The sequence below is a fragment of the Falco punctatus genome, assembly GCF_963210335.1.
Source record: "Falco punctatus genome assembly, chromosome: 1".
NCBI classification, from domain to species: Eukaryota; Metazoa; Chordata; class Aves; order Falconiformes; family Falconidae; genus Falco; species Falco punctatus.
In genome coordinates, this window is record NC_137580.1 from 105,881,762 (window position 1) to 105,892,130 (window position 10,369).

Below are 10,369 nucleotides of genomic sequence, written 5' to 3' on the forward strand. Positions count from 1 at the left end.
CTTTGGTATCATTTTTAAATTTTTAAAGCCAGTCTCCTGTTCCCTGAAAGGGCTTTGTTTAAGATGCATTTCTGTGTTTGGGGCTGGAGTGGGTATTGCTGTATTTGGCCTCAGCTTTTATGCTTGCTGGATCAAATGGAGGGAATGGATCCCACTGAAAGCTCACTGGTGGGTGATGAAAACATGGAAACTCTTCCCTACTTCATCCCAAATTACTGAGGATTTCTCCATACCTTGGGATGTGTTAATAGTTGGGTATTTTCCAGGGTGAATTCATGCTGATGGGGGCCCTCCAGGTCTCCCCCGTCGCCCCAGTCCATCGTGATGTGTGTGATGGTGTGTCCTTACCTCCCGTGGGACAGGCAGCACCCTGAAACTTTCCCTGCTGCTCCTGTTTGCTTTGCTTCATGTTGTGACATGCCAGGGCGTCCTGCCTGTGCTGCCTGTTAGGCAGGCAGCGTTCTGCCTGCAGGGAGAAGGATTTGCTGGCCAGTGCAGGCAGTGTCAGTGTCTGCAGAGACGCTCCTGCCTCTGCCCTCGCTCATGTCTCCTGCCTGGAGCTGCATCTCTCCAGCTCCCTTGGCTGCCTCTGGGCATGGGATCTGCAGCGTGATGGCGAGACTGGTGTGATGGGTGTGATTGGGGGGGTTGGTGGGAAAGGCTGGCACTGGACAAGGTCTTGCTGTCAAGGTGTGCGCTCGGGGTGTTGGACAGGGTCAGAAGAGCAGCGTGGCTTCTCCATCTACTGCTTTTTGGGGACAGGAGGATTTATGGGTCTGCCTGGGGTACAGGGGTCCTGCGCACCTGCAGCTCTGCTGAGAAGCAGCAGGTCGTTATCCCCTTTTGTGTCTGCTTAGGAGAGAGCCAGGGATCCCTTCTGCCCTGGGGCTGGAGGCTGAGGATGGGACAACCTCAAATCCTCTCCCGGTTTTGGATTTTCTTTCTCCTCCCTTGCTGGCCGTGTGTTTCCTGGAGCTGCGTGCAGTTGCGATGCCTTGGGGGTCACGGGTGATGCTGCCAGGGCTGGGGGTGAGCATGGTGTTGCTGGCAGAGATGGGGTGACTCTGCTGCATCACCTGCACCCCACAAACGTGGGAGAACCTGGGGGAAGTCGACTCACACCCTGAGCCGTGTGATCGGTCCCACTGGATGCTCTGGCTGAAAATCCTGCTTCACAAGGGTCCTTTTCTCCTGCTGTGCTCCCTGGCAGGGCATGCCAGGCACAGACTCCTCCAGCCAGCCTGCCGCACATTCCCCAGCCCGGGGGAATAGCTGGGATTTTTGCATTTCCTCCCCCAGAATGACACCGGCTGGACAGTGATCTATAGTGAGCATCAGCAGCTGGCTCCAGGAGGAGGGCAGGGTCCCCTGACACAGCAAGAAGCCCCCCATGCCCACAGAAGACTCTGTTTCAGTCCCAAGGTGCAAGCACGTCCCTGGTAGATTTGCTTTGTGCAGCAGTACCTGGGTACTGGGGCAGCTCTGCAAGCCCTGGGTTAGGCAGGGAGCCTCCAACATTCCCAGCAGTGCCCACTCGACCATGTAGTTGTTTTCTTAAAGCCCCAGCTCCTGGAGTCACACCATCCCTGGAGGAGCTCAGCTTTTGCCAAAGACCTTGCTGTCAGGGGCAATTGGGGAAGAAGTTTGCAAGGGAGCACAGTGCAGAGAAACCCCAAAGGTGGGCATGCAAATAACCCCCCTCGTGCTTATTTTATTATTTTTTTTTTTCAGAACAGGGTTTGAAGAAGAGGACTGGTGGAGTTGGACTGCGATTTGCAGGTAGAGCCACTGCATTTCCTTGGAGCTTGGGCTGAGCCCCGACACACCGCAGGGCTTCCCAGCTCCCACTGAGGGGTGGGATGAGCCCTGGAGCAAAGGGGGGTCCCAGAGAGCTGGGTCATTGCGGGGACCTGCTCTGACCCCCAGCCTTTGGAGGCGACAAAGACCCACCTGTCCCCTGCAGCAGGATCAAGGGATGAGACTGGGTTCAAGTGTAGGGATTTATGCCCAGACATGAGCAACCACCAGCATTTTTACGAGGAGGTGAAATGATGAGTAAGTGAAGATGCTTGTGATCAGCATGGGGGTGTTTCCTTGGGAGTGCTGCCCCAGGGGCTGGGGTGGGAGAGGCTGGTGGAAGGGGAGCTGGGGGACAGAGCGTGGGGGTCTGGGACTCCCTGGGGCTGCTGGGCTCTCAGACCAACCCCTGGCTCCATGTCTTGGTGGAAAGCACAGAGCAAGCAATGGCAGTGGTGTCTCTCTTGCTACCCTCTACCTCTTGCAGCTCTTTAGCCTCTTCCTCCTCGTCGTCCTCCTCCAGCTTTCTCTGCTGGGACACTTCCAGGTTGCACAGAAACGCTGCTGGACAGCTGAGCCAAGGAGTCTGGGAGTCTGACCACCATCAAGACCTGCCCTCTCCAAGGGATCTCTGCCCTGATCCCTACAGCTTTGGGAAGCCCTCACCTTGGGGTTTGGCTTTCCAGCTCCTGGTGCTGCTGTGCCCCAGGCTGTGCATAGGGAGGGCAGGAGGGATGCAGAGACACTGGTCTGAGCATCATCCCCGTGATGTGTTTAGAGGTCCTTACACTGGCCTTGCATGGAGCTCAGCCTCTCTCCATCCCTCTGGACACCCCACCCAGGGAGGAGGGAGCCCTGCTCAGGGTCACCCATGCTCGGGCTCCCCTGCTCGGGTGGGCTCCCTGCCACAGTGTGTTTGGGCTCGCACAGCACATGGCAGCATCTCAGCAGGGTGTCTGAGCCTGTAAAATGGGCGCAAAAATGTGACTGCCTCAGGGCTGTCAGTTCAGGGGTACCGAGTCCTGGAGATGCATCTTGCAGGGTCATCAAGTCACCCCAGCTGTGGTCGAGGTGGGTGCAGGGGTGGCAGGGAGGGACAAGCCCCCCATCTTCTGTGGTTGTGAGCAACTTGGGATGCTGACAAGCTGCTGCCTAGCTCCCCAGAGCCATGGATCTCAGGGGAAAACCCACCCCGGGCTGGCTGGGGAAGAAGGAGCAGGGCTGCCAGCAGAGGAGCAGGCGCTGAAGGGTTAATGGGGAGTGTTTGCAGCCAGTCCCTTGTCACCAAGGAGAAGGGAACAGCACTTGGGAAAGAAACAAAACACCCACTGCTCTGGAGGGTAATTTCCTTTCCCCAGCTGCATCACAGCCCTCCGACCCCAGAAGGGCTACCAACACCGGGAGGACGCGTCACTGTCCCGGGGTGGCAGCGAGCGAGTGGCACCAGGTGAGTGTGGCTGTTGGGGAGGTGGGCTGGCGACATGGCCTGGGGCAGCTCCCCATGTCCTCATCACCCGTGACGCCACCATCCATGTCCCCATCACCCCTTTCCCTTGATCTCCTCCCAGTCTTATGGCATAATGTGGGGGCCACCGGGCACGGCGGTGCGGAGCATCCGTCCCTACCGGTCCAGTGAGCAGTACCTCTATGCCATGAAGGAGGACTTGGCGGAGTGGCTGAAGGAGCTGTATGACCTAGACATTGAGGTGGGCACCTTTGTGGAGGTGCTGGAGACAGGGGCTGTGCTCTGCTCCCACGCCAACAACATCAAACACGTGGCTGAGGAGTTCGCCCGTGCCTGCCCCGGCGTGGCCTGCCACCTCCGCCTGCCCACCGCTGGCGTTGCCTGCAACCTGGCGGCACAGCCGGGCACCTTCCAGGCCAGGGACAACATCTCCAACTTCATCCAGTGGTGCAGGAAGGAGATGGATATTAAAGGTAAGATGCAAACCTCCAGCTACCCCATGTCCCTACGTGAAATTCCCTTCCAGCAGCTCCTGGCACCACTGCGATTGTTTTCCCGTGTGTCCCCAAAGCCAGTGCCACCTCAGCAGCTGGCAGCACCATGCGCATGTGTCCCTGAGCTGGCATGTCTTGCCCAAGCTCTTCTGGGCTTGGCAGCAGCTTTGCGGGGTGCTGGCACGCCGCGGGTGTGTTTTCTTGAGTGCAAATATGCACTGGAGGGGTGGAAATGGAAAGGGGGCATGCCACAGCGCGGCCACGCCATGCACAGCATGATCCTGGCTGTAAGGCCATCAGGAGCGGTCCTGCTCTGGGAAAAGGGTCTGTCACGCTGTCCCCACCATCAGTGGATGCCCAGGAAGAGCACGGGCATGGAGTGACCATGACCAGCGCACCCAGCCACAGGTTTTTGTGGCTTTGGGATGCCATGAAACAGCCGCGGTGCCTTTGCATATAGATGCCCAAGGGGAAGGCTCTTCCTCTGTTAATTTATCCCGACCTTTGTTGGACCCACCATACTCCCAGTGGGATGACCCCAGGGAATAGCATCCCTTTGGGCGGGTTTTGACTCCGCCTGTGCCCCCCATCCCCTTTGTCCTCATCCCCACGCACCTGCCCTGGCTCAGCCTAGCCCTGCCCTGCCCCAGACGTCCTGATGTTCGAGACAGAGGACTTGGTGCTGAGGAAGAACGAGAAGAACTTTGTGCTGTGCCTGCTGGAGCTGGCACGCCGTGCTGCCCGCTTCGGCATGCGCGCCCCGACCCTCGTACAGATGGAGGAGGAGATCGAGGAAGAGCTCCGCCAGGAGTTGGACCTGCCACCCACAGAATCCCCTCTGCCCCGGACCCCCAGGAAACCACGGGACCTCCACAACCTTGACCAGATGGTATGGAGGGGCATGTAACGGGATGGGGATGGAGATGGGGATGGGGATGGACACCCCAGGACCTTTCCCAGGAGCCCTGGTGAGGACCCATTCCTGCTGCCCACAGGTCCAGCACCTGGTGAGTCGCTGTACCTGCCCCGTCCAGTTCCCCATGATCAAGATATCTGAAGGGAAATACCGTGTGGGTGACTCTGACACCCTCATCTTTGTCCGGGTGAGTCTGCTTCCCCCTGTGCTTTTGGGGTGCAGGCACCAGGAATCCTGCTCCGGAGCCTCTTCCATAATCCGTGGCCCAAACGGGGCCAATGTGGGGCTTTTGGCCATTATCCCCAAAGCAGGGCAGCTTGGCTCTGTGGTACATGTTTGCATGGATGTAACCATCAATGTGTACGGGACCTGCCATCCCACCCCAAGCCAGAGCCAGGTCTTACCCAGCAACGGGAACACAGGGATGCTCTGCCCCTGCCTGGATCTGTCCATAAGCCTGACCTTCCCAAAGGGATCAGCATACGGCAGTGGAGAGGTGTTTTCCAAAAAGCTCCCCACTCTCCTCGTGGTGGTGAAATGTGCCTGTCAGGATAGCATTGGGACCTGAGACCCTCCCCACCTCAGTGGCGGTGAGCCAGGGATGAAGCCATCCTTTGGGACAGCTGGTGGCACTTTGGGCAAGCTCCCAGAGCCCGGCTGAGCGTGCCACCCCCCGGCTGCTTAAAAAGAGGTGGGGGGGTCCTATGGGTGCATCGCATGCACCTCTCGGGGCCTCACAGCGCAGGGCATCCCGTGCAGATCCTGCGGGAGCACGTCATGGTGCGGGTCGGTGGCGGCTGGGACACGCTGGAGCACTACCTGGACAAGCACGACCCGTGCCGCTGCACCTCGCTCTGTGAGTCCCTGCGCCCCCAGACCCCTGGCTCTGCCCCATGGCTGGGGTGAGGGGGGGTCTGGCATGGGTGTCGCTGCTTCTGGGGCTGTTTGCAGGAGTGGGAGGTTTTGTTACCCCAATGCCTCGTTGCTGGGCGGGGGAATGTCTGGGTCTGGGGACTCTCTTTGGTTTTGGTGGCCACTAGAGGTCACGGCAGACTTTTGGATGGAGCTGGACCCTCAAAGCCCCTTTGCAAGGGAGCACAAGTTCACACCAGCATCCCACCAGAGCAGTGGCTGGGTGGGCAGCACCCGGCGGTGGGTGCAATGGACAAGGGTGCTGAGCCTCCCCCCGTTTTCCCCACAGCTCACAAACAAGCCTGGAAAACCAGGAACCCCCAGCAGCAAGTGCAGCACGAGATCTGGCTGTGCCCGGCCTCGAAGGCAGCCCCCCGCGGCCAGCCCCCTCCTGCGCTGCTGGTCAGCCGCTCGCAGAGTCCCCTGCCCCCTGTCACCTGGGGACCCCGTGCCCCCCCCAGCCCCCGGCCCCCTGCCACCCCCTCACCGGAGGGTTCAGGTCGCCCACCGGGTGCCAGCCCTCGCCGGGAGCCAGCACAGCCCCAGAGGGTCCCTTCGAGCAGGTAAGTGGTGCAGAGATGCTTCATGCCCCAAACTGCCTGGTTTCAGAGCAGTTTTTCTCATATCCCCAGTTATTTTTCCCCCTCCCTTCTGGTGGTTCCCAGCTCCAGGCTGGATGGAGGAGGGATGCAGCAGCTCCCAGCCCCTCTCTGCTCTCTCTTCTTGCAGGGTGCCTTCGGGGAGGCAGCCGCCACCATCCAGATCACCCATTCGACCCAGCTCTCCTGGCCACAGGGCAACGTGCCGGGCACCCACCCCTTCCCGGGTGACCCCCAGAATGGAGGACAGCATGGGGGTCCCCAAGGCGTTGTGTGGGAGCACCCCAGGGAAACCCCCCCCGGCACTGGTACGAGGCAGGTCCGCAGCACCCACCACCCGGCTGACACCAGCATCTCCAAAAAGTGCCCAGCAAGGAGGCAAATCCTCTGTGGCAGCTGCCAGGCCACAAGAAGGGGGGGTCCCTGCTGTGGTGACTGCCCGTGCCCCCAGCCCCAGCAAGAGCTGTGCCCCCTCCCCACACCGGGATGCCCGAGGAGACTCACAGAGCCAGAAAATCCTGCAGGAAAGGAACCGGGGAGCCCTCAGCCGGGGCCAACCGCCCTCACCCCAAAATTCCTCCAGCCAGCCTCTGAAACAGGAGGGAAGCATTAAGCCCCCCACCAAAGCCAGCCCATCCACCTGCCGGCCCCCCACCCTTCCGGCCCATTTTGCAGATGGGTGTAAGGTCTGTGCTGCTGGGGGGGGTCCACAGGGGACCCAGCAGTGCCACCCAGCCCAGAACCCAAGGGCTGGGGGTGCCGAGGGACCCGGGGTGCTGGCAGCCTGTGGCGGTGGCGGGGGCAGTGAGGGGCTCCGGGGGTGCTGTGGGCACGTGCAGCCCCCCGGCTATGGCAGGGTGGTACAGGAGCTCTCCCGCGGGTGGCAGCCCCTGCGCCCTGTGGGGCTGGGGAGCTGGGCCCCTAAAACGCCCCCACGAGCTGCCCCGCAGCCCACCCCCCTCCCGGATGGGGACGAGGTGGAGGGGCCAGGGGTGGTGGTCCAGACCCCCCGGGGAGCCAGGACCAGCAATGTCCCCAAGCCCCGGCGGTGCCTGAAGAAACCCGAGCGTGTGCCCTCCATCTACAAGCTGAAGCTTCGACCCAAGGTGCATCCCCGGCGGGACCACAGGCCAGGCAAGCGCCCCTCGCGTATCCCCACCCCGCTGGGGCATCGCCCACTGCCCCCCCGGGGCCAGCATCACCCCTCAGGCCCCCCCCGGCCACCCCAGCCCGCTGGCACACATCCCAGGGCCAAGCCCTCGCCAGCCGACAGCAACGCCTGGCTGACCGAGGATGATGAGGAGGCATGGGTCTGACACACCCCCCCCCCCCCCCCCCGAGTTTCGGTGGGGATGGACCCCTCGGTCACCCAAAGGTGGGGGCAGTGGTGAAGCCGGAGCGGTGGTGCCCGGGGTCAGTGTGGGCAGCATGATGGATTTGCTTTCAGGCAAGCTGGGGGGACCCCCATTGCTCTTCGGAGCTGCACCCCCTCCTTCCCCAGGTTGGGGTTTTTTTTCAGACTTGGGAATTCTCCTCCTACACAGGCATCCTTGTACTCTTTTGGGTGGAAAAATCCAGCCCCAGATTGAGAGAACGGGGCACTTTCTGCAGGGAAGAGGGGTGTAGCTGGCCCCCACAGTGCCCCCCTAGAGCGGGGACACCCCACACTTGGCATCCAAGCGCGCAAACCATCTTGTACCTCGGTCTCCCCCGTCTGTACAATGGGACTAACGATCCTTATGTCTTACAGCACCAACAGGCTTAATGAATGTTCGAGCTGCTCAGGTCGGGGGGGTCACAGGAGGTGACCCTGGCTGAACCCCGTGGGCTTCCTTCTGGGCGAAGGTGGGAGACCCACAGGGTGGGTGGTCACCTCGGCAGCGATGGTCAGGGTGGCAGCTGTCACCAAGGCTCACGGCAGCCACGGCCCCGGCGGTGGTGTCTGTGCAATAGAGATATACCAAAGCTCTTCTGTTTCAGCATCTTTTCCATGTGGGTGGGGAGGGAGAGAGGATAATCCTGGTGTGGGGGTCACGGCTGGGGAAGGGAATCCCCGCTGCCAGGCTGCTGCCTGTGTGCACAGCCAGCGCCCCTCCGGGAGCCCCACGGGGGCCAGAAGAACCCCATCTTCCAAGAGAGGATGAAGCCAGACCCACACCCCTGCAGAGTTGCAGCAAGGGCGAGCGCTGGGGCCTTGTGGATGCAAAACCTGCTCGCAAAAATAATCCTTTTGCAGGGGAGAAACCAGTTCCCCCAGCCTGGACCACTGCCTCCCACAGAAGGGCTGTGAGAGCAGCAGCGGGGCGCTGAGCACTCTGGCGCCACGGGCAAAGAGCAGCGAGGCAGGTACAGAACCAAGGGGGACAGACCTGATTTTTAATTTGATTTCAAGGAAGGGGGTGCAGGGTATTACAGGCGGTGTAGACACCTTGGGAATCTCCAACAAGAAGTCCGGGGGAGGAGGGAGGAAAGTCCAGGCAACCAGGATGCTTACCGGGGCAGGAGGAGGAGGAGAGGGAAGCATCCTTGCCGGGGCTGGACCAAACCCAGGCATCACCTCCTGCGGCACCACATGCATGGGGTCTGAAACCCAGCACTGCCCTGGGGACAGCGGTGGGGACATCCTCAGCCTCTCCCAGGCTCGGGAGCAGGTGATTTTTAGCAGGACCAGGGTGGCGTTGGGCGAGCGGTAACGCTTTGTACGAAGGGCGTGAGTAGGGGGCAAGGCGCAGGTCACTTGTAGCTGCTGCTGTGCTCCTGGCTGCTCTGATCCCCATCAGCCTGGCCACACGCCGGACATCCCTGCCCTGCTTTCCCTGCCTGCACCCAGCGGGTGCCACCACCCTGTTTCCCTGCCTGCACCCAGTGGGTGCCACCACCTCCTGGGAAAGTAGCTCTTTGTAGCCCTCGTTTTCTCGGGAGCTGGGAAATGCTGTCAAAGCAGTGAGAGTTATTATTACTAATATAACTTTCTCTGTCTATAAAGTACAATAGAAGATAACAATTATATTTATAACTTCTTTTTTTTTCCAAAATACTAAATAGATGCTATAAAAACCTGTAACTAATTGTGCTATAAACTGCAGGCTACAGGGTTATAACAAACAATGTATTGGCTTAATCGTTGATATGTGTACATCGGAGCACTTTATAAATGCTTTATTAGTAGCATTTACCAAGGAGTTTCCTTCTCAAACGATTTGGAGGGATAAAGCTAGCCAGAGACCGACAACGTGGACTTACATGTGTTAATAAATCCGCATGGGATGAGGCTGGGGGGGACACACGGGTGGGAAGCCCGGTGGGTTTGCCATGAAGGCAAGGGATGGTGATGAATGCCACTGCCCTTCCCTGGCCAGGGCTCGTACAGCCACCTGAGACGGATCCATGTCCCCCCATCGCCTTTTCTCTTTTTTTCCTTTTTTTTTTTTTTTTTTTTTTGGAGCAAGGGGAACGGAGTTTGGTTCCCGAAGCGGCTGCTGGAGGGGGGAGGGAGGAGTGGGGTGACCCCAACCCTGCGGCACTGGGGCTGCGGGGCAGCACAGGGTCCCAGTGCAGGGATGGGGTGGTGGGATGCACGGTGCCGGAGCTCAGCTGGACCTACTCTAAATAAGAAGTGTTCCCAAGAGCACAGCAGTGCCTCTGGGAGATGGGAACCGGGAGATGAACCTGGCGGCGGGGGAAGAGATGGGGCCAGTGTCCTTTTGCTTTACTGCCCCGAGCAGCGCTCGATACCTGCATCTCCTGGTTACGCCAGAAATCACTGAGATGGTTTTGTTGGAGGATGAACCAGCCTCAGATCCCACCTCAGAAGCCGAGGACGGCGTTTCCCCAAGCAGCTAAGAAAGAGGAACCACAACCCTCTCGGCCTCTTGCTCCCCCCTCACCAACACACCACCCCAACAGCATTTCCTAACAAGGGCTGCACTTTGGCCCCTGTACCGCAGGACAAGATGAAGGTGAGCTGCAAGTCTGGTGTAAAAACAAGATGAAAGATTTAAAAAAAAAAAATATATGGGGGGGCTCACTTTCCTATCAGGGATACACAGAGAGAAAAAAAAAAAAGGAATGCAACTCCAGCTTCCTATTGCTTTGGAGGCTGCCTTCCCACCGCTGCCGTCTCACATGGATGGAGTATCGTGGTGGGAAAGTCTCACGTGGATGGAGCATCGTGGTGGGAAAGGCC

The 10,369-nt window shown here is 59.7% G+C and overlaps 1 protein-coding gene across 4 annotated transcripts; it reads left to right on the top strand.

The window, feature by feature from the left end:
* Positions 1 to 56: 56 nt before the first annotated feature.
* Positions 57 to 7,511, top strand: GAS2L2 (growth arrest specific 2 like 2). 4 transcript variants are annotated; one of them, XM_080367721.1, is made up of 6 exons: positions 57 to 3,735; positions 4,407 to 4,645; positions 4,752 to 4,859; positions 5,432 to 5,528; positions 5,874 to 6,147; positions 6,314 to 7,511. In XM_080367721.1, the coding sequence occupies exons 1-6, from the start codon at positions 3,378 to 3,380 to the stop codon at positions 7,497 to 7,499; spliced, it is 2,262 nt and encodes a 753-aa protein (XP_080223847.1). In that variant the 5' UTR covers positions 57 to 3,377; the 3' UTR covers positions 7,500 to 7,511. The 4 variants fall into 4 exon arrangements, with proteins under 4 accessions (XP_080223847.1, XP_080223845.1, XP_080223846.1 ...); XM_080367719.1 differs by lacking the exon at positions 5,432 to 5,528 and having other exon boundaries at positions 57 to 3,244; positions 3,366 to 3,735; positions 5,874 to 7,511; XM_080367720.1 differs by lacking the exon at positions 5,432 to 5,528 and having other exon boundaries at positions 57 to 1,779; positions 1,964 to 3,735; positions 5,874 to 7,511.
* The last annotated feature ends 2,858 nt before the right edge of the window (positions 7,512 to 10,369 follow it).